The sequence below is a fragment of the Lycium ferocissimum genome, chromosome 3 (assembly GCF_029784015.1).
Source record: "Lycium ferocissimum isolate CSIRO_LF1 chromosome 3, AGI_CSIRO_Lferr_CH_V1, whole genome shotgun sequence".
Taxonomy (NCBI): domain Eukaryota; kingdom Viridiplantae; phylum Streptophyta; class Magnoliopsida; order Solanales; family Solanaceae; genus Lycium; species Lycium ferocissimum.
In genome coordinates, this window is record NC_081344.1 from 26,278,968 (window position 1) to 26,302,908 (window position 23,941).

Sequence of the window (23,941 nt, forward strand, 5' to 3'; positions counted from 1 at the left end):
AAAAAAAAAAAAAAAAAAAATAAAAAAAATAATAATAATAATTTCATGGTATTTTTATATAGTACTCCGCCTTACAGAAGTCTCTCTGCGCTACTTGTTTAAGCAAATACAAAAGTGGGCAAAATATATTTGGGTTATAACCCCAACTAAGATGCAATGTACAAAACCTCATACGTACCAACATCTAAATACAAACCCGGGAATGCATGCAGACTCACGTACTATCCCACTTGAAAAGGAGAAAAGACAATCAACAGCACGAATGTTCAATTTAATAATGTTCTGGACCACGAAACCAATAGATTAAACAAAAATACTAGTCGATTTTCTAAAGACTCCTTTTTGCTTGCGTTCACCTTCAGCAGAGCTAGCAAATGGGGCCTATGCAATAGTGCCCTTCTTCCCATATTACAAAAATGCTCCATCACGAGTCCCACAGTTCCAGACATGCGTTCTTCAATTGATGTTACACCATAAATCAGGTAAACGAAGCAATCAACTGTGTCAATTAAAACTAATAGAAGATTTTCTTCCAGGAAGCTTTAGCTCATTTGGCAAACCATCCATAATGGAGCACAACATCACTTCCAACTCGTCAGAGAATCGCCACTCAGCTTTCCAAGAAAACTGGAATCATAGAATCCTGCTAATATGGACGGTCTGCGACCAGCAAGATAACCAGGATTAAATTTCCAAGAATATAGAAAAAGCTGTGTCCTGAGAGTTTATTTCTCAGTCATGTCAGACTGGAAGCAGTAAATGTCTATCCAACCTTGTTCACTTTTCCTTTAGTAACTTGTATTCTCTGAATCAAGATAAAATGTTTAGATGGCGGCATGTGAAAAAGGTCTAAACACCTCATCAGTTAATGAAAAAACCAAGTAAAACTCATCATAAGGTTCACAGTGGACCTATAAATAGGGTATCAGACCATGTCTCCATATGTTACCACCTTAAGTTATTTTGTTAGATCTGATGAAGGCGAATTTTTTTGTTAATTCCCTTAAATCCAAATCATAGGGAAGTAAACTACATCAATTTAAATATGCAGTTAGAAGTATTTTATCAATTCTGTTCTCCGATAAGTATTTTATCTAAACTTTGTTCTGGGTCTCCCACATTATACTTGTGCAATAAGCACCAAAAGGGCCACAAAAGAAAGAGCTCAAACCACCCTAAAGGCTAAAGGATAAACATGACATTGAATGTAATGCCAACTAAAACTGAAACATAATAAGGGGAAAGGGATAGGAGACAAAAAACCGTAAAATGTCGAGTTGTGCTTTCTGATGCAAAAGAAATCAACAAAATAACACTAGCCTCACACAACACACACAAAAAGGATACTCCCTTGTAGTTAGCCAGAACATACGATGTTTCTATGTGCATAGGCAAACATTGATTTCACTTTTTTATAAAGATTACCTTCAGTCAGTGGTATGCCTCTCATATATCTTGGCCTAGCATCCAAACACAAATATGAAAACAAATAAATAAACCAAAGAGCACTTTCTTTTCAAAACTGTCCAGTCTACGACAACATACCTCATTGTATGTAATGATCCTAGTTAGATGCGATGGAGCAGGCTTACTAGATTGTTGTTGATAGCCTTCAAGTGTTGTTGCATCATAATATGGAACTACCAAACTCTTATCAAATTTCTGGTAGAACCTAAGCAACACAGAGGTGAAAGATACTGAAGATGCAACATTCAAGTGGTGGTTCATTTTAATTAACAGAGTATGCAATCTGTTCAAATGTCATTTCCAAGAAGACACAAAATACTAGCAAATGGACCCGTTATTACCTTAAATTATGCATTTTGCTGGACTTGCCGGTGCAGTTGCATGATCCAATCCAGATAACCATTTGCACCACCAACTGGATCCTCAATTAGATTTGTAAGCAGGAAGTATCCTTCTCTAGGCTTTTCACCTTGCCTCACAAGATAGCTTAATTGATAATATGAGCTGTCACTTTCCCTATACTTGTTAAGCAAGCCCATCAAATTTCTTGAGATTTCATTATCTTGTTCTCGAAGAGAAACCTGGTTCTCAATGACAAAGAAGAATAAGCACATCAGAGAATACTAGACAAGCAGAAATCACAAGATTTATCTCATATTATCGTCAAAATGAAGGCCATTAAGAAAAAAGACACAAGCAGAGGCCACATGGTTCAGATAACCCAGGTTGTCAAGCTATGTTAAAACTATAAAGAAACCCAAGTCAAAACTTTTTGTAAGCAACAAACAGTAAACAAATTCTTCGCGAACTCTAAGTTAGCAAACATGTTATCTGTAAACGGACATCAGTTAAAACAAAAGCAAACTCCCCAAACAGATATATAAAGCTTGTCATTTGGTTCTTTATTTCATTTGTGGAAGATATTTATCAAGCAAGAGAAAAGTTAATTGCTAGCATATGCCAAATAAGGTAGCTAGATTGCCATTGTCAATCCCTAGATGTATCCTCAAAAGTAATTCTTCACATTTCAAGAGATATCCAGTGAAATTTCCAATGACTCCTAACCTAAGAATTCTTTCAAGAGTAACATACTAAGCCTCAGATAAGCAGTGTTTAGTATATAGAGAGCTTAAATTGGCCTGCTACTTTTTGTACATATATTGGCATTGAGTTTAGAACTCCATAGCAAATTTCTGAAATGCCACTTTGAGAAAGCAGCAGATATCAACCCTGAGGACGCTAAGAAAGCATGTGCTTTGAACACACAACATACTCTACGATTAAGATGGTGCTCATTGGTTAACTTACACAGCTCACACAGTATAATTAAAAAGGAAATAATATAGGAAGTTTCTAAACCATGGGAGAAAAGGAAATGACATAGGAAGTTTTTAAACCTTCAAAGGCTTCAGGATAAAGTTGCTCAAAGGTAGGAATAGCAATGGGCGGTGAGGATGCGGGGCGGGATGGGTTACAGCGTTTGTTGGCCAGTGTGGGTTTGAAATTTTGCGGGGGCAGGGCAGGTCTAAATATTTAAAAAAGAAAAATCATGCGGATTGGATCAAAGGTTGGGGATTTAATTCTTTTAAACAAAATCTAAAACGCTAAAATCGCTCAAATCTGTTATCAGCATACTTCACTTGAAGTGAATCACTTCTTCTCTCGACGGCACCGGTGACTACTCACGCTACGCAGCACCGCAGCAGAACAGCAGAAGCTTTCTGCCTCCACTCTCTCACAGTCTCATTCTCTCCATATCTAGTAATACTCTTAACAGCAGATTTTTTTTTAATTATTTGGGTCTCTTCTTCTTCTACAAATCAAGTTAAGTTTAACAATGGATGGGTTTTTGCACTTCTGTATCTTTTTTGACCCAATCATTGATATATAGCTTGACCCTTTTCTTGATATTGAAATTGTTGCCACTTTATGTCCTTTAGGTGCATATCAGTAGCTCTCGATCATTCACTAGTAACTGGCTTGACCCTTTTCTTGTTATAGTGAAAACTACTGCAGAGTCCTATTCAGTATTTTTTGCTGACCACTCATTGATATATGGCTCGACTCTTTTCTTGATGTTGTTGAAACTGTTGCTAAATTATTGTCCTTTAGTTGCATATCAATAGCTTTCGACCATTCACTCATAATTGGTTCGACCCTTCTCTTTGTTATAGTGAAAACTGCTGAAAAGTTCTAGTCTTTTAGTTGCAATTCAGTATCTATTTTTTGGACCAGTTGCATTCTGTTTTCTTTTTTTCCCCATATGTAAGCAGGTCAAGAAAATGTACCTCAATTTGCAATACTTTTGCTTTCTGTTGTTCTTGTTTCTAATAAGAACACACTGTTGATTCTAAATGAGCACTGATGCATTGTTTTACATTTAAGACTGCTGAATGTCCTAAGCATATATCCTTCAGATGAGGTCACCTTCTTTTAGCACTAGTGGAAGCTTGATTAGTCCCATTGCAGTAGACTTCATCCTACTACTCTGGAAGCTTTGATGTGTGCATGTGCTTGGTCATGGAATGAAATAAATGGTAAGTAATTTTTTCAATGACTTGTTGTCTTAATAATTTTTCAGCTTTTAATACTATATTAATACATTCAACCACATACTTTTCTTTTTAGGTTTTGACTTCAAGCATTGATAGAGTTTCATATCCGGCGTTGCTTGATGAAGAAGAAGACCCAGATTCAAGTTGTAGACCATTTGAATTGCAATGATAGAAGGGGTGCCCATGAGGATCTACTGTATTGGGTTGAAGAGGCAGAGGCATCACCAAGAAGATGGAACACGCAATGATGGAGAGGCTGCTGTTTTAATGTTCTGTTTGAATTTTTGGGAAAACAACATTGCAAGTTGGTCTTTTGGAAAACTCAGCTGGTATGTTGGAAGATGTAAAAAGTAGGGATGGCAGTTCATTTGGGATACAAAATTTTAAGATAGCTTTCCTCTGAGTTTTGAAACTATTGGTTGCTGAATCTATGTTCATGGCTACTGCAATATTGGAAAATCCATCTCTGTCGAAAATTTTGTTGTTGCAGTTGGGATGATTCAAATTTAGCTACTCTTTGGGAAACTAGAATTTGGTTTCTTTTCTGAGGTTTAACTAATGATTGATTGATAAACCTGTTGGAAGTGTCATTAGCTGCTGCGAAGGATACAAGTTGAGCTAAGAATTTGAGTAAGAACTTGGGCTTCCTGTTTGCTCTATTCAATCTTGCTGCTATAACTGAGTATTGAATCAGATTTTTTCAGATTGAAGTTTCATTTGAGGTGAATTTTTGGGTGTGGAGACAGATAGTTATGCTGTGAGCCTTGTTATTAGCTGCAGTAATTGAAGAGTTATTGTTAAAATTGATTGCAAATTGTTAAATGGTGCTCAAAGTTCATTGCCAACCACTGTTTGGCAAGAGGTTGGGAATTACTAACTGCAAATTGAGTTGAAATGCGAACCATTGGTGAATTAGATTACTAAGCTTTACCAGATTCACACCAGCCTTTGCACCATCTTTTGCACCAGTTTTTGGTCCCAGTTGTGTCACCAGCTATACCAATTTGTGGCACCAGTTCTATATCAGTTTTTGCACCCATTAGTCATATGAGTGCCCATTTTGGCTAATAGGGGAGCAATTTCATTGATCTTGCAAAGCTTTATGTTGGTAGTTAACTGTGGCCTTTAAAGAAGGAAAAAGCAAGTGTGTGCTGTTGATTATTAACCCAAAATATCAGAGGTTACTACATAAATTCCATTACAAATATATAACAGCTTCAAACCAATAGAATTAGCTTTAAAAGATTAGACAGATTGTTCATCTCCCACTTTCCAAATATATTAAGACATGAAAACAAAGAAACTGATATAAGGCATTTCTTTCCAAAAGTAAAAGGATAAGATGCCTAAAAGTGATGCTTAATATTTGTATCTGCATCCACTTTCAGATATGCGATCAATTTGAAAATTATAATGCTTTGATATGTCAAAACCATAGTGGTTGTGGCTCTAGTCTTCAAGAGTCAAACTCAACATGCGATGGGAGAGAATGAAAAGCATGAAATTAAGTTGGTGATGATTAAGTTGGCTATCAAGCATTATTAAAACATTATATTAGTGGTGAAAACGTCATGTTAGTAGTAGTAATTTATTATGCATCAGTGATACTTTTCTTTTGATATTACAAACTATCAAATTCATTCAAAAAAGTATTTTTAAAAAGATCAATAGCAAATTATGCGGGGTGCATTTATGGGAGGGTTTATGCAGGGCGAGTTGAAAACAGCAAATTATGCTATGCGGGTTTACGCGGGTTTTCCCCGCAACCGCACCGTATGCCATCCCTAAATTAGACAGAATAACTTCAACATTTTCAACAGCTATGGTGGTCAACTAAGTTACTCGGACTCTTCGAAAGTGTTGTTGCACCCGTGTCGGATCCTCCAAAAATACACTACTTTTGAAGGATCCAACACGCACCCGACGACATTTTAGGAGAGTCCGAGTAACATAGGTGGTCAATACACTAACCTTAGAGTAGTCAGCAGCAAAGTTTTCCCCAAGCAAATTCTTAACTCTATCAGGTGAAAGCATACTACCGAACCACAGGACAAAACGAAAACCATCATCATAGAGATAGAGACCTTGAGGATCTAAACTCCCTGCAGCAAGCGGAAGCCCTTTCCAGATGTCTTTATCTTTAGAATCCTCGGCCAGAGATGTTTTCTGAAAAAAGGTGATGCAGATTAGGTTTTAGAAATTCTTCAATATGGCTAGAGATGATGCAAAAGGGTATACAGACGCATACTTTTAGAAGATATTCATCTATACGAATCAACTGAGGATAAAGAAGTTTCAACATTTTTTTAACAGGCAAAGCCATCATGGTATATCCAGCAGCGCAGCGTTCATCAGGCTGAGCATCAGCATATCCACCACGGAGGGCTATTGATTTACATAAAGCTAATCCATACAAGGGCAAACACTTTAAAGATTCTGGATATATCATCCTTCCTCCTAGGCGGTGCTGAACAGCATGGAGATTTCGATATTCTCTAAGAGCTTTCACAATCCTGAGTTGAACAGAATTTCTAGCCTCTTCCAACTTAGAGGTCAGAGTTTTCTCTATAGCTGCAGATAAGATAACCTCATTCTTTAGACACTTTGAAACTGCTAAAAACACAGATCTCAAAGTGAAAGAACCAAATGCAGGAAAATATTAGCTTTAGTTGTACCCAGCCTCGTAAAAAGAGAAATAATAGCACCCGTATCAGCCATGCGATACATTTCTCCTAAATCTGCAACCACAGGTGCTGCTGCTGTGTGTACCCTAATGCGTCTTTCTCCAGAAGATGAAGTGTATCTTTTTTTATTTGTTAAGAATTGTTTCAAGGAACCAAGAGAGATAAATTCCCTTAAGGTAAATTACTTTGTTACCTAAAACATACATATATAAGATGTAGGAAAAGAATGCTTTCATTATTTATATATTTTAAAAAGAGATCTAACAGTGAATTTAGAATAGGGTCCAACCGTTCTGAAGAATGATGCATGAGCTGTTATTAGCCTAAAGGATACAATAGGGCAACTTGAAAATAGACCGTCTGGGATGTAAGCAGTGTTTCTTCAAGCGATAACTGCATTGCATATGCTTTATCGCAGTCAACAGCTGGAAGTGCTATTAGATCGGTAGATCTCAGCATGAAGTTCCCATGATACGTAGTGAAACGAACGCCTGAAACACAAGGAAAGAACATCTTTAGCATCCAACAACAGGACTTGTGTGTTTAGTAGGTGGAGTACTATAGCAACATGACCTTTTCCACATCTTATACGCATGACAGACTCCCAAGCAGTCTCTCTTGTAAGATCTCTGGCTAACTCATGACACAATTTATCTTTGTGAACAGCAGCTTGGAAACTTGGATAGTAATATACCTGACCACCCGTATACTTCGCAAGTGTCCCTAGACAGCATAATTGAAAATGAGTATATACCAGTATCTCATCAAGAATACAAACAAGACATCAAGGACAAGAGTATCAAACACTAAAACTACAGACATGTAAGTTATGGTTAAAGAAGTTGATGAAGCTACAACAATCACAGAAAACAGGAGAGGATTCAGTAAACTAAAAAGTAAGAGATGAAATTTAGACAACATAGCTTTATTACAATTTCTTTGTATCCACAAACTGTCTTGCTACATACACTTCTATAGAACGTAATAGTAAAAGCACAGTTCATGACATTATCAAGGCAGTTGCCAAATTTGCCTTCTGCGCCGGACTTCTCTTTGAGGCCTCTTTGTATAGACCAGTTTAGTTTGACTAGTCAAAGGACTTGCATAATTCAGCAAGTGAATCTTAAACATTTGGAAAATCATAAGTTGGCATAAAAGCTAATGATTCACATCTTAAAATTATAGACTCTTTGTGTCTGGAATAGATGGTATCTGGGTCTTAGCAGCGACACAAAAAATCGATAACAAAAGTAGAGACAAGGCGGAGAAAGAAAGCTAGTGGACCACATCATAGAAGACAGACCGCAACAAGCTCTGTTTTTTCCTTTTTTTTTTTTTTTTTTTTTTAAATGCCTGTTAATACTGTTATAGTTGAAGTTCAATTACCTAATACAGATATATCAATATGTTTGTTACAGTGAAGGATCAATACCTAAAGTAGCTAGATCAGTATATTTGTCGCTGAAACCGTATAGATTAACTGCTACTTGATTCTTGGTGAAATCAGCAGCCATCTGTTTATAAAAAGGATCTTCTGGTATTCTCAATATATGCTCTTTGTCAGTTCCATAAACACGAATATCATCTCCTCGCAATCTTAAGCGGCCAACACCTAATGATGGAAGACTGTGCTGAAAGATCAGTAATTTACCACCAAGTTGACTCTGGAAGCAGAGAAGCAATATTAGTCAGAGTGCAGTCAACATAAGGCAAAAATGGTGATTTTACAATTTAGTAAATTTGGACAGCAGACTTCTTTGATACCAAGGAGATGACTCGATCAACAAATCATGTACAGAGATGGTAGAAACTAGAAAGAAGTTCACGCACCATAACCATGAAAGCTGCTCTAAGAGCAGGACCAAAAGCTGATTCCACATTTGTATTCTCCTGGAACATTGAAGGGAAGCTATCTAGAAATGCATCTACAACAGTTCTTGATTCCGACAAGTTAACAAGGAGATCATCTGGCAATGGAATAAATACATCATCCAGATCTGACATGACCATCATTTGTGGCTGATTCAAGGATGACTGGCAGAAGAGCAAAAGAAGCTAAGTACTTATACACTAGAAGGATATTAAAAATATGTCCACATCAAATCACTTGCCTTCATATTATAAAAGTGTAATGTACTGTCATAAGTTATAAACCCGATTTGTGTTCTGGGAAATCCAGGCAAATTGTCTAAACAACTCTTTATCGTTTGTGCTACAACCTGAAAAAAGATTTGTAAACTGGTAAAGAAAGAGAATAAAGTAGATGTATCTGAAGCTTTAACGGTTTAATATGGAGAAATTGCATCCAATAGACATTACAATAGAAATTTGCATTAACTATGTATGGGATTCCCTATTTTGTTTTGGACAAGGACTTAGGAATTGGGTTCTAATCCCACCAAGGGCACTTTCCTTGTCTACCTTCCCTCCCCAATGATTCACAGGTTCAACCCTACCTCAAAAAAATTTGGAAAAGAACTGTAAAGATCTGACCTCAAGAATAACTAAGCAGCAGGTGCTTGAATATTAAGCCAAAAATTAATTAACCAAGAAAAGAACAGAGAAGTCCCTATGACTAAAATCAGACGGTTTCAGGTTCGTATATTCCACTGTTTCCTGAAAAGCATTCCAATATTTAGTGGGTAAATGCAACAGTTCAATCAAGAACCCCTTATTATAGTGGACAAAGTAGAGGTACTTATCAAAAGCATGGGCAAAGTAGAAAAGCATCAGTCAGTCAGCACAACAGGTATGTAAGGAGGATAAGTGAATTAACTTCCGGATTGGCATTTTTTCCGGTTAGATTTGAATTGCAAAACTTGATTACTACAACACAAATGCTTACCTCAAGCATCCCACTTCTCACAGCAGATACAGATACATCGATGAGAAAAAAATAAAGTGGAGGCATTGGAGGCCGGACCATGTAATCAGTGGGAGCAATGAACTCCACGCTCCCCTTGGTAAGTTCAGGCCTTTGATCCAAATCGATTCTTCTGCCACGGGCATCCAAATGGGCAAAATATTCACCAGGAACTGGACATAAAGAGAATGATGAGCCAATGCACTTCAAAATAGGACAAGTGAATCTACATCCTAGATATGTTACAGTGGCAAAGAGAAATTTGCAAGTCTAAAAATTGGAAAGGAAAAAAAAAAGAACACAACTAGAATCCAGCTGGAAGACTTGACACTAAACACAATTTGAACAACACTGAGCTGTTAACCCAACAAATTACCCATATCAGGCCATCAGAATCAGAGAGAGGGCATTGGTCGAGTTTCAACATGTTATTAGCAGCATTTTGAATCAAAGGTGAGTGAAAAGTTGAAGATAGACTAAGAAAAGATGCAATAAGCGGAAACAGTCTACTTAGAATATGTAAGACAATTCATGAATAGCAGCCTCTTAGTTTAACTAGTTAAGTTATCTATGTATTCACTCCATAGATCTGTGAGTATCTACCAGTTACAAAATCAAGGTGAAGTTATCTTCTTCTGTTTTTAATTGATAATAGTCGAGGTCAAGGTCATCTTGTGAGTTGCAGCCCTTGAATTCCCATAATCCCATGTACACAAAGTCAAAGTGGAGAAGTGTGTGACGTTTCATGCCCATTCACCCCACTTCTTTCTCACTCTCTTTCACTACCCAAACAGAAGTTCACTTAGAAATGTTATAAAATATTAGTGGACTTCAACTATTTTCTACACAGTAGTAGCACTTTCTTTTTTTTTTTTTGAAAATAGTAGCACTTTTAAGCACACCAAAATCAGAAGATACAGCTTCAATGTAATATCCAAAAGAATCAACAGCGGAATCAACACTGAGGAGTTGAAATACTTACCATCATTAAGCAATGCACATGAGTTACATCGCCACTTTCTTCCACTGTCTGTAAATGTCACATAGGGATTTACATAAGTGCGGCACCTCTTACACCGTATGATGCCAGTTTGGGCAAAATTAACTACTGGAACTTCTTCCTGGATGAAGAAATTTTGCGGAAAGATCATAAGAGATTTGCACAGAGAAACTAAAGCTTTGAGTATCTAAATGTAACTGCTAAGATACGAACCCCATTAGGAGCTTCAGCAAGAGGACAAACAACTGCTCCAAGAGGTAAGTGCCACCTTGAAGCCAATGACTGAGAATTTGGTATGCCACTAGTTGTCAGCCTCAAGTATCTTGAACTACAGTTCAGCGGAAACATCTCGGACAAAGTGTTCCGCTCCAGGTCACCTTCCAGTGGCCTTGGTAAAACTTTAGAATCAAGCCCAGAATCAAATGATCCAGGAACAGACCCGATAGAAAAGGAACTAAAATCCTCCACTAAACCCTGCATAACCGCCATAGGATGTGTAGACCCTGGATGGCGTATTTGTTCCCTTGGATGACCCAGTTGAGATGCTACTGACGGTGGGGCTGCATAGCATCCTTGTTGGGCAAAATAGGGGCTAGATGCTGCTGGCATTGGCGGAACATAACCACCTGGCTGAGGAGGAAAGGCTAATGATTGTCTCGGTTGAGCCTGTGCACCTGCTGTGGTTTGCTGACTTATATACCCTGGAAAAGAAGATTGAAAGCTGGGTCTGGCAACAGGATAAACTGAACCTGCTGTTGGTGAAGATTGCTGCATGGTCGCCCTAGCAGCAGAAAACTGGGAATCTATGGGTGACCGAGGAGCAACTATATCAGGTTGCACCATGCTCCCACTTTGAGGGGGAGATCCCATTTGGACAGGAGTAGGTTGGGTTGGATTAAGGGAAACAGGAGATGTAGAGAAAGAACCTGAAACGGGTCTAACTGGTGGCCATAAAACAGGTTGTCCTGCAAGTGAAGTGCGTGGTGGAGGTACCTGAGCTATAGAAGAAAACTGTGGTGCTGGAAAAGGTTGGTAAGGGCCAGCAGCTGGTGGCATATTTGGGAATCCAGATGTTGGAGGTGGCCTGGCTGCACCATTAGGCATACCTGACGGAATTGTTCTAAAAGCAGAGGCCTCAGTTCCAACCATGGAACCAGATGAAGAGGAAGGAGGAGTAATCTGAGTAGAACTAGGTGGGGCATGCCGAAATGCAGAAGCTTCGGGTCCGACCACGGGGCCAGATGATTTAAAGGGTGTTGAACTCTGTGGAACACTAAAGGGAGAAGCAGGCCTCGAGGGAATGGCAGGACTACTGGGATATTCAGTGCCCATCTTTTCAAAGAACCGTTCCTGTTAAAATAGCAGCGGCAACAAACACACGTCACAGAAAATTAAAAGTAGACATGTACCTTAGCTAAAGACCAGGCGATCCAAATATAAATAGAAGTATAATGAAGCTTAATATTTTGCAAAATCATTCTGAGATCTCAAGAATGGAGAGGAAACAAAAGAATATAAAAAGAGAAGGGGGAGGAAAACAAGAAGCTATTTTTTTGAGAAGGAAAAAACAAGAAGCAATTGTTTAAACAATAACGTCAATATAATCAATCTGCATGAACACAGGCAAATCAAAGCTAGATTTCCCCGTGTTCTTAAAAGTGAAAAGCACATAAGCGAGAGACTCCTTAAACTTTAAGCGAGAAGTTAAGTGCAAGCTTCTTCGGAGTGAAGCATTAAATTTTAAAGAAAATACATAAGAAACATCTAGCATATATGGATTTTGTACTTTAGCATTAAAATTGCTATTATCACTACTTATCTACTGTTACCTTTTTCAAAAAAAATAAAATAAAAAAAATCACTACTTATCTCAGCATCAACATTGAGTAATGACAATATTAACTCCATCAACTAAAATTTAACATCGCTGAAATGTGCTTTCAACAAACCCACAAAAAGAAACTTTTACTGCAAAGTTTATTTTCAATTTTCAATCAATCAGCCACAAAAAAAAAAAAAAAAATCATCTTCAGTTTCACAATTTCATTACTTTAGTAACTATACAAATATCTAGATTTGGCAAGAGTCATCTTTTATTTTCCGAGCAATCCAGTTATACCTCAAGAACTGGGGAATACAAAAGAAAGCAGAGAACATACCAGAAAAGGAGAAAAAGAAATGTAGCAAGAGAGATAGAGAAGAGAAACCCATAAGAAGAAGAAGACGACGACTTGGACACCAGAAGAAAAAAGAAAGAACCATCATAAACAAACAAAAACATCAAAACAAAGGAAAAAACGAAAAAGATAAGGTAATATTCTATTGGATTTGGGGAAATGAAACCCATGAACAAGTAGTATATCAAACAGTGGAGAATCAACACCAAAATATGAGTTTTTACTAAAGAAACCCAATCGTCTATACAAATCGGGATCTCGTGGGTGCACCAAAAATTATCAAAAACAAAAGAGACTTCCTAATCTGTGCAAGATCATATTCCACCCCTTTCGAATGTTCTTTGTTCCTTTTGTGAGGGGTGGTCTCTTTAATATGGCTTGGGCAATCCTCACCCCTTGAGCTAGTTTTAGGGGTTGAGTTAGGCCCAAGATCCATAACACCTTTCAATCCAAAGCACCCACATAAGTGCTACTGAGGCTACATTCCAAGTTCTACATTGTCTTCTTCTAAGATTAAACCAAGAGAAACATAGAAATTAAAGAGGTAGAAAAAGAGCTGTCTCAAAAATATGGAAAAAGAAGAATAGAAGTAGGGGACAAGAATAGTTAAGTGTAACTGGAGAAGACTCCTAGTATCTCAGGTATCAAAGAGCTTTAATTTTTCTACAATTCATTCTCTTTTATTTTTCATCTTTTAAAATCATCCAAAGAAGAACTCACTTCTCTTCTCAAGTGTATCATCTTGCGCCTAATTATTCTGATTGACAAAGCTTGGTTTGTATTTTTTCACTCATGAGTAAATATTTACCGCAACAAGCTAATTCGCTATTACTAGTGATCCCAACCCGAAATGCATTTCACTTATGATAAGCGGCTTGGCATCGCTTTTTCACTTTAACCAGAGCGATCACTTCTAATAACTGTTTTTTTCCATTCCGGTGAGTTTGCACAGCAAATAAAGAATTTTTTGAAGAAAAGCAGATTCTTCCATGTGAAGGTGATGCTAAAAGATCGATTTCATTTCATTTAGTTGTTTCTGTGCAAAGAAGAAAATTCACAAGTTGCCTGTAGTAGCTAAATCTTGAAGGGAAACACTCGCATGTCTTTCTAGGTTTGCCTCTATTTGAACAATTCATTCTCTTTTATTTTTCATCTTTTAAAATCATCCAAAGAAGAACTCACTTCTCTTCTCAAGTGTATCATCTTGCGCCTAATTATTCTGATTGACAAAGCTTGGTTTGTATTTTTTCACTCATGAGTAAATATTTACCGCAACAAGCTAATTCGCTATTACTAGTGATCCCAACCCGAAATGCATTTCACTTATGATAAGCGGCTTGGCATCGCTTTTTCACTTTAACCAGAGCGATCACTTCTAATATTTTTTTCCATTCCGGTGAGTTTGCACAGCAAATAAAGAATTTTTTGAAGAAAAGCAGATTCTTCCATGAAGGTGATGCTAAAAGATCGATTTCATTTCATTTAGTTGTTTTTGCAAAGAAGAAAATTCACAAGTTGCCTGTAGTAGCTAAATCTTGAAGGGAAACACTCGCATGTCTTTCTAGGTTTGCCTCTATTTGATGTCTTCCTCTAATCAAAGCAGTCATAGTCTCCCACTGATCAATATCCAAGAATAGACGGTGAACCATTATACAACAATAACTATTGTAACTTCTACTACTACTACTACTATGTCTCAATCTTGAACTAGTTGGGGCTGGTTATATGAATCCTCAATATCCATTCCGCTCAATTAAAACACGCAATATTCTAATAACTAATGATTTCTCCTTCTGACCTATCATAGGTTTCCTACATTTTCTACTAATATACAAATTTAAAGCTTTCAACAAACAATATTACAAAGAAAAGGAGTCAATTTTTTGTTTCACAAAGCTATTCATTCCAATTAACAGAAAGTAAACCAGTATTAGCAACACCACCTAAATAAATTGTCAAAATATGTAAATTTACTAAACACTGTAATCAAGTGAATCACTAAGGTCGCTTGGTAGCTGGTTTTGAAGTGAGTTATGTATGTATTAAATCTTGTATAAGTAATAGTACTATATTTGGTAGCTTTAGGAGGTACGGTAGCTTTAGGAAGTAAGTTATTCATGTATAAAATTAATACAGTGTTTGGTTTGAAATTTAGAAACCCGCATAACTAATACTTGTATAAGTTATAAGGAAATCTATGTATTAATTTATGCAAGACAGAAGGTGAAATAACTAATACATGAATTACTAAACCCTGCATAACTAATCTCTGCATAAAATAATACATAGCTTCCCGCATAAATAATTTTTGTATTACTAATAACTGCATAACTCTAACCAGCTACCAAACGACTCCCAAACACAAACATTCAGCAATCTGATTAAAGAAAATCACAATTGGCCTAACAACTAATATCAGCATGTTTGACTAAAGGTCTCATTGACAAAATCAACAAAAAGAATTAACTGATATTGATAACAAAACAAGAGTGCATAATTGAAGATGACACGTGGCATACCTCGTTGATTAAAGATGTCGCCGGGAAAATGTGGAATGGAAGTTGAGAGAGATCGAAATAGCGGTCAAGTCCTCCAAGAGTGAACACTTAAAAAAACTTTCATGATTCTTTACGTAGTAAGAGAATTAACAGATCCAAAACTTCATTACTTGAAGAAAAAAGAAAAAAGAAAGAGAAATTAACATAAATAGGCATTACCATCAAAATAATAGGGGATAAATGTATATATTTTAAAAAATAAAATTAATATAAAAAATATACATATTTTATATAAAATATTGTATTTTTTATATATATATTTGGCTAGTAAATATAATTTTTTTTTTATAGCTCAGTCAAATATTTAACTTTCCTATAAGAAATCAATATTTTATTATTTAGAATTACTATTTATATATATATAAATGTGAGTTTTGTAGTCTTCACAATAATTCTCAATTTTTTAAAAAGCTTTTTAATTAATTACTTTTCATTACAATCTTATTTATTTAAATTAATTTTTTTATTTTTTGTTTTTTAAGCCTACTTTTCAAAAGTTTATCAACCCTAGACTTTTGTATTCTCACAATAATTTTCAATTTTTTTTTAAAATTTTTTAATTAACTACCTTTTAGGTCCTAATCTTATTTATTTAAGTCATTTTTTTGTTTTGTTTTTAAAGTCTACTTTCGAAAAGTTTTATCAACCTCCTACCTCATTTTTCACGTGCTCTTTGATTTTTCGATTGTTCTGACATCCGATGCTCGGCGTTCTCAATTAATCCGGATAATTACGCCTTCAGATCGCCCTATATTCAGTTTTTCCTCCAGTATTTTTTCCATATCCATTATTAACCCCTAATCACAAGTTATAAAACTGATTCATCAAAGACAAGCAAATTATGTATTTGTCTTAAAAGTTCATTAACTATGTATAGATTATTTATTTAACTAAATAACTTTAAAATTAGACAATATGTTATAATGTCAATTCTGGTTCCAATTTGGTTTGAATTAAATAATTTCATCAAAATGGAAGTTAAAATATTAAAGGAGCTAATGAAAATTTGGCTTTCATATTACTACCCACTTGCGACTACATAGGTATATGGTTGTTGTTGTTGACACTCGTACTAACACAAATTATATTTTAGTTAAAATATCTACTTTTATATTTTGAGTTTAAAATTGTGGCAAGACGGCCTCACATAACTAGTAATAATAATAATAGCAACAAACAATTGAAAATTATGACTTTTATGAGGTAGTAAACTTAACTTGGAATTAAATTTAATTTATTTTCAGGAGTTAGTTAATTAGACTCGAAGAATCAATGTTACACTATTAGGTGTAAGTTCTCAACTTTCTCGATTTCATTTTGGTGCCTAAGCTACATCGGTGGGCATTTTAGGATTTTATCTCTTTATATGATCTTCGCTGCACTATCACCATTTCCGTAGATAGTAGAGTTGAATTAAATGATAAAATCCATTTCTTTATCACGATCTAAGTTAGACAAAAAATAAATAAAGATAAACTAACCTACTAATTATCCAACTAAATTTTTAATTATTGTTTTACTATTTTATCCTACTATTTAGTATTGATTAGATATCGTCATGTATATAGCAAACATGAGAAGGAAAAAACCTTGATTTAAACTGTTAATTTCGTGTGCAACGTGGGTGGAAGGAAATATTAAATTTGAATAAATAAGAAAGAAGCAAATGTCTAAAAGGGAACAAGCTGCCCGCATTGTTCAATGACTACCATAGAGATGAGAAGCAAAGTGTGGACCCAATTAGCTGTCAATTTGGAAAGGAGATGGGCTGCACGGGAATGAGATCATTTTTTTGTGCGGATTGAGCTTCATACCGATTGGTCTTTAATTTTTGCTCCTGTTTCTCATTTCAAAATATTTTATGGGCTAAAGTGCCTCTATTCGCTAGTATCTGATACGAACTTGTCAAGACCCAAATCACAGATCATGAGGGCACCTACACTATCCCCCACTATCGTACCCTTCCCTTAATCACATTATTTAAGAAATACTTGCGGAACGAAAAGAGAAAATTATACCAAGTCAACAGCTATATAAATAGCATAAGTGCGGAAGTAACATCGACTACCATCCCAAAACTTGCTCTGGACTCGTAAAAGAGTGCTAATACAGTACAACATCCGAAAATTGAATACAAGTCTAAAAATGTATAATAAAGTCTGTCTGTGAATCAAAAGGACAGATGGCAACCGACAAGTGGCTCACCCTGAAATCTCCGGAGGAAAGGCCTCGAGTCACTCTCGAGGTCGCGAATAGGATCCTGGCTCAAACTCTACACTCAACAAAAAGTGCAGCAAGAGTAGTATGAGCACAACACTAGTACTAGTAGGCATCATAAGCCGACAACGATTAGATAACGCATAATAATAGGCAGTAAATCAACAAAGAAAGCAGAGATAAGCAATCAAGCACAAATACAAACATGTTCACAAGATCGTACGGTATAAAATGCCAAGTAAGATAGTCAATGAGTAAATGTATGAATGTAAATGCTATGCAATGTAATCGAATGCCCCCCCCCCCCCAGGCCACCTCTCCAATTCGTACACACATGCTAAGGGCTATGCCTCAAAGTCATGACCCATGGGGACCCGCGAAGTCCATGTACCACATCGCTCTCCGAAAAGACCTCAGAAGCTATCAATATATCTCGCTTTCTTCCTAAGCAAAGACCCTGAGGCTATCAATAAACTCGCTCCAGCAGACTCTGGAGGCTATCAATAAACTCGCTTTCCGGCAAAGACCTTAGAGGCTATCAATCAACTCTTTCTCCAACAAAGACCTCGGAGGCTATCAATCATTTTCCTTACCATCACATCAGTCATATATGGAAAAGGAATGCATGACATGCATGGAATCAATTGCAACAACTACGCAAGTCATAGAGTAAATAAAGGCATGTCACGAATGCAAGTCACAACTCAGTTCGATAATATTATCCTTCCCTTTCTCATGCCATAAGTGAGATATCAAGTGACTTGACTAGATAAATCGATAATCACAACTTATTAGCAAACATAGTGACAGACCCATATAACAACATCCATACCAAACTAGTGGATTTATCACCAAAACCATGCCCAAAGGCCTAATCATGATTTCCCCGTCAATATCTACCATTACATACAATTCTCTAATCGGAGACTAACAAAGGTAAGCTGTAACCTACCTCGAAGGCCGAGCGGAAGCCACGAGCAATCAAGTTAAAGTCTTCCCCTTGCGAAGGGCCTCTGAACGATCAAAGTCTATTAAATAAGTATTTTACGTTAGATCATGAATCTAAGGATACCCGTAATGCTATACTTCTAATTTGAACTCCAAAAACGACCTTAGGAAGTGACCCCGGGCCCACAATGGAAAAACTGGAATTTTAAGGTAGAAACATATTGCCCATAATTTAAATAGTCAAAATCCTAAGTTTCATGAAAACTTAACCCCAAATGAGCCTCCAATTCCATTTATTATAAAAATCTCCAATTATGGAAAACCCCTTAATTTCATACCAAGATTCTTGAGTTTAAATAGGAATTCAAGCTTAGGATTAGTTACCCAATGATAAATAGTCAAAAATCTGGAAGATTACTAAAAAAACCATTAGAGAAAACCCACAATTCCACTTAGGGTCCATACCCATCAAACCCTCATCCTAAAACATGAATTCTAGTCATGGATTCTCGAATAAATAAGAGATATAATCATAAAAGGATGATAAGAAGCTTGCCCGCTCGAAGAATCTTGAAAAACATCACAAAATGGCCCTTACCCGAACTTTCTAAATTTGTGTGTGTGTGTGTGTGTGTGTGTGTGTGTGTGTGTGTGTGTGTGTGTGTGTGTGTGTGTGTGTGTGTGTGTGTGTGTGTGTGTGTGTGTGTTAAATGAACTAAACACGAATTGGGGAATAAATACCACTAACAACGTTTTCTCAGCTTCGCGAACCCCTTTCTTCACCGCGGACTCGCACTGGGAGCAGGGCCGCAACACGGCCTACACTCGAGGCTAGGATGCACAAATGGGGGAGGGGGGGGGGGGAGGGGTCCGGGTGTGCGGTTATACTAGAAACCAGAAAAATCTGGTTTTCACCAAATTCAACCCAACACTCGAAACTCATCTTAAACCTTCCAGACACAAAAAAAACATGCATATCTATCGTAAAACACGCTATGAATTCGCTCACACACTCAGATTCTCAAAAGAGGTCTCCTTGACCCGGTGTTGACCCAAGTCAACTCCAGCCAAAACCAACTTCCAACCAAATGACCCAAAACACACCGGACGCCTCGAAACCCAAACCTAGGACCCAACCAAGTCAAAATCACGTTCAAGACCTAATAAAACTATCAAAATTTGATTCTAGACAATAACCCAAAAGTCAACTATTAGTCAACTCTTTTTCGCTTATTCAACTTAGAAAACTCTAAAGATTCTCAAAATCAGCCAAGACTCGTCTGATAGCCTTGGGAACCGTGTCACCCATCCCCGTAGGTCATAAGCATATAAAAGAGACTACGGGAAGGGTGTTTTTGGGGAAAAAAGTGAAATGCTCTAAACGATCAAATGGGTCGTTACATCAGATACCAATTAAACAAACGTTCGTCCTCGAATGGAAAAAAAACGAAGGAAAGGTACTCAATCCCAGAAAGAGTCGATGATATCTACTACGCATATCGCCCGCCTCCCGCAGCCTCAACTCCGGACGGTTTTTACTGCACCTTTACTAAAGCTATTTTTTTTTTACCTCAACTTCCTAACTTGCCTATCCATGATTGCTACCGGCCCTACTCCAAAGGATAGATTGTGATCAAATAGTACCGAGTCCTAATAGATGATATAAGACTCATCTGAATGGTACTTCTTGAACATGAAAACATGAAACACCGGGTGAACACCCGCTAAACCTAGTGGCAATGTCAACTTGTAGGCTACCTCACCAACACACTGAAGAATCTCAAAAGGGCCAATGAACCTCAGGCTCAACTTGCCCTTTTGTTTAAATCTCATCACACCCTTTATGGGAGAAATTTTCAATAGAACCTGGTCACTAACCATGAACTCCAAGTTACGAACCTTCCGGTCCGCATGCTCTTTTTGTCTATTGTGAGCTGCAACGAGCTTCTCTTGAATCAACTTCACTTTATCCAAAGACTCTCTCAAAGAAATCAGTACCCCAAGGTCTCACCTCGAATGCGTCAAACCAACCAATCGGAGAACGACATCTCCTACCATACAAAGCCTCAAATGGAGCTATGTCAATGCTCGAGTAATAAATGTTATTGTAAGCAAACACCGCCAAGGGAAAGAACTGATCCCAATGACCAGTAAGGTCAATCACACAAGCCCGCAACATATCCTCTAACACCTGAATAGTCCTCTCAGACTGACCATCCGTCTGTGGGTGAAAAACGGTACTAAGATCCAACTGAGTCCCCATTTCCATCTGCAATGTCCTCCAGATATGGGAAGTGAATTGAGTGCCTTGGTCTGAGATGATAGAAATGGGCACCCCATGCAATGGGAAAATCTCTCTAATGTAGATCCTAGCCAAATTCTCAAATTGTAGGTAGTCTGAACTGGAATGAAGTGCGCGGACTTGGTCAATCTATCCACGATAACCCAAATGGCATCAAACTTACCCAAAGTCTTCGGTAGACCTACAACGAAGTCCATAGCTATCATCTCCCATTTCCACTCGAGAATGGGAATCCTCTGAGTCATACCACCCGATCTCTAATGCTCATACTTAACCTGCTGGCAATCCAAACACTGGAGAATGAACTCTACTATATCCCTCTTCATCCTACCCCACCAACAATGCTGTCTCAGGTCACGGTATATCTCTGTAGCACCAGGATGGATGGAATATCTGGAGCTGTGAGCCTCCTCCAAAATTAACTTAATCTAACCACCAATACGAGGAATGAAAATGCGCCCCTTAATCCTCAAAACACCCTCGCCATCAAGAATCGCCTCCTTAGCCTCCTCATTCAACACCTTATCTCGGATCTTGAACAATGTCACATCTTCAAACTGTTATGCCTTAATTTGCTCCAAAAGAGATGACCTCGCCTCAACACAAGCTAGAACCTTGCCTGGTTCCGAAATATCGAGCCTCACCATACTATTAGCAAAAGACTGAACCTCAATAGCCAATGGAAGTTCCTCAACAATCAATCGCGCGAAGCTACCCATACTCACCGCCTTTCGGCTCAACGCATCCGCTACCACATTAGCCTTGCCTGGATGATAAAGAATGATAATATCATAATCCTTGAGCAACTCCATCCACTTATGCTGCCTCGAATTTAGATCCAGCTGATTGAACAAATGCTGAAGACTACGATGATTCGTGAACACGTCACAATGAACCCTGTACATGTAATGTCTCAAAATCTTCAAAGCAAAGACTACCACTGCCAACTCTAAGTCATGAGTGGGGTAGTCCTTCTCCTGGACCTTCAATTGCCTCGAAGCATACATAATCACCTTACCTTCTTGCATCAACACACAACCCAACCCAATCCGAAAAGCATCACAATATATGGTAAAGTCCTTTCCCTCTACAGGTAATGTCAAAACTGGCTGAAGTCAATAAAGCCTTAAGCTTTTGAAAGCTCTCCTCATACTCATCAGACCATTGAAAGGCTACATTTTTCGGAGTCAACCGAGTCAAATGGGATGCAGTAGATGAGAACCCCTTCATCAAACGACAATAGTAACTCGCCAAGCCTACAAAATTCCGAATCTCAGTCACTGAAGTAAGCCTAGCCCAATCTCTAACTACCTCAATATTCTTGGAATCCACCATGATACTATACTTCGACATTGCATGCCCCAAGAATGCCACCGAACTAAGCCAAAACTCGCACTTCAAAAATGTAGCATATAACTTCTTCTCCTTCAACAAACCAAGTACTATCCTCAAATGCTTCTCATGATCTTCCTTGCTAAGAGAGTACACCAAGATGTCTTCAATGAAGACAATAATTGAAGACAATAATAAACGAATCCAAATATGGCTTAAAGATCCCATTAATCAAATCCATGAAGGTTGCGGGGGCATTAGTAAGCTCAAAAGACATCACCAAGAACTCGTAGTGGCCGTAGCGGGTCCTAAAAGCTGTCTTCGGAATGTCCTCCGCTCTAATCTTTAACTGATAGTAGCCCGATCTCAAGTCGATCTTAGAGAAGACCGACGCACCCTGAAGTTGATCAAACAATCATTAATGCGGGGTATCAGATACTTGTTCAACTATCGATAGTCTATACATATCTGCATGGTACCATGTTTCTTCTTCACGAATAACATGGGAGCACGCCCAAACGAAAACACTAGGTCTAATGAAACCTTACTCAATAAATTTTACAATTGTTCTTTCAACTCTCTAAACTCTGTCGGAGCCACATGATAGGGTGGAATAGAAATAAGATGAGTGTCTGGCTCCTAATCAATACAAAAATCAATATCCCGATGAAGTGGCATACCAGGTAAATTTATGGGGGAAAACCTTTAAAAACTCACTAACTACCGGTACTAACTCTAGTGAAGGAGTATCCGCACTCGTATTCAAAAACCCCTTATCCACCAACTTCTACGCCCGCAGGAACGATATAATCTTCTTGTATTAGAGCTAAGAGTACCCTTCCACTCTAATCTCGAAATTTCTTGGCGTGGCTAGCGTGATCGTCTTGGCATGATAGTCTAGGATCGCATGATAAGGAGATAACCAATTCATGTCCAAGATAATATCAAAATCTACCATGCTAAGTGTGACATTAGAGCTTAGGAGGAAAGTCCCACATCGGAAAAACACAAGAGATATGCTGGGTATATAAGTATGCAGGCCTTACACCCTAGTAACGCGTTTTAAAGCCCTGCAGGCCTAGGCCCAGAGCGGACAATATCAATAGCGGACTGGGCTATTACAGGTAGTATCAGAGCCACTCTTATGTCAGCCTTATCGATGGTGGGTCGCAGTTCAACGGAGTTTAGGCAAATCCCGGCAAAGTGTGGCAAACCTCAAAGGTTGGGTCTAGGCAAATCCCGACACGGCTGGGCAAACCTCGCCGAGGACACCGAGTCCATAAGCAGGGTTTATGCGACACCCCGCCCAGAGGAAAGTCTCACATCGGCAAAACACAAGAGAGATGCTTGGTATATAAGTAAGCACGCCTTACACCCTAGTGATACGTTTTAAAGCCATGCGAGCCTAGGACCAATGCGGACAATATCATTAGCGAGATGGGCTGTTATACTGAGTATCACCAAGTCTACCCAAGTATCGTATACCATGAATGTAACCACACAAGACCGATAGACTCGATCTACTACCACAGAATCTCCGACAGAAGTAGATACACGAATAAGCACATCAAGTAGATCACAAATCATATCCAAACCCGTAGAGAAATGTGTAAAAACATACGAGAAAGTACAGCCTGGATCAAATAATATCAAATTTTCCCGATGATAGACTGAAATAGTACATGTGATAATTGCGTCAGAAGCCTCCGCCTCTAGCCTTTCGGGAAAGGCATATCAATGAACTCGTCCACCCTCGGACTGTGTACCTCCTCAGCCACCATGGACAGACTGAGCTCCACCTCTCGCTGCTTATGAGATGCCACTGTCCGATTGATGAC

General features: G+C 37.9%; 1 protein-coding gene and 1 long non-coding RNA gene across 3 annotated transcripts; one reads left to right on the plus strand and one right to left on the minus strand.

Annotated features, from left to right (window-relative positions):
* Positions 1–25: 25 nt before the first annotated feature.
* Positions 26–15,396, minus strand: LOC132050113 (protein transport protein SEC24 A-like). Of its 2 annotated transcripts, none has more exons than XM_059441174.1 (14): positions 15,266–15,396; positions 10,783–11,919; positions 10,552–10,690; positions 9,552–9,742; positions 8,818–8,925; positions 8,537–8,740; positions 8,139–8,370; positions 7,280–7,429; positions 7,041–7,197; positions 6,698–6,825; positions 6,271–6,593; positions 5,994–6,188; positions 1,809–2,048; positions 26–1,672 (listed from the first exon to the last, which is right to left on the minus strand). In XM_059441174.1, the coding sequence occupies exons 2-13, from the start codon at positions 11,899–11,901 to the stop codon at positions 1,815–1,817; spliced, it is 3,180 nt and encodes a 1,059-aa protein (XP_059297157.1). In that variant the 5' UTR covers positions 11,902–11,919; positions 15,266–15,396; the 3' UTR covers positions 26–1,672; positions 1,809–1,814. The 2 variants fall into 2 exon arrangements, with proteins under 2 accessions (XP_059297157.1, XP_059297156.1); XM_059441173.1 differs by lacking the exon at positions 15,266–15,396 and adding an exon at positions 13,467–13,594.
* Positions 5,692–6,406, plus strand: LOC132050116 (uncharacterized). Its single transcript, XR_009413266.1, has 3 exons — positions 5,692–5,847; positions 5,977–6,198; positions 6,280–6,406. It is a non-coding gene; the product is annotated as an uncharacterized LOC132050116 (long non-coding RNA).
* Positions 15,397–23,941: the final 8,545 nt, after the last annotated feature.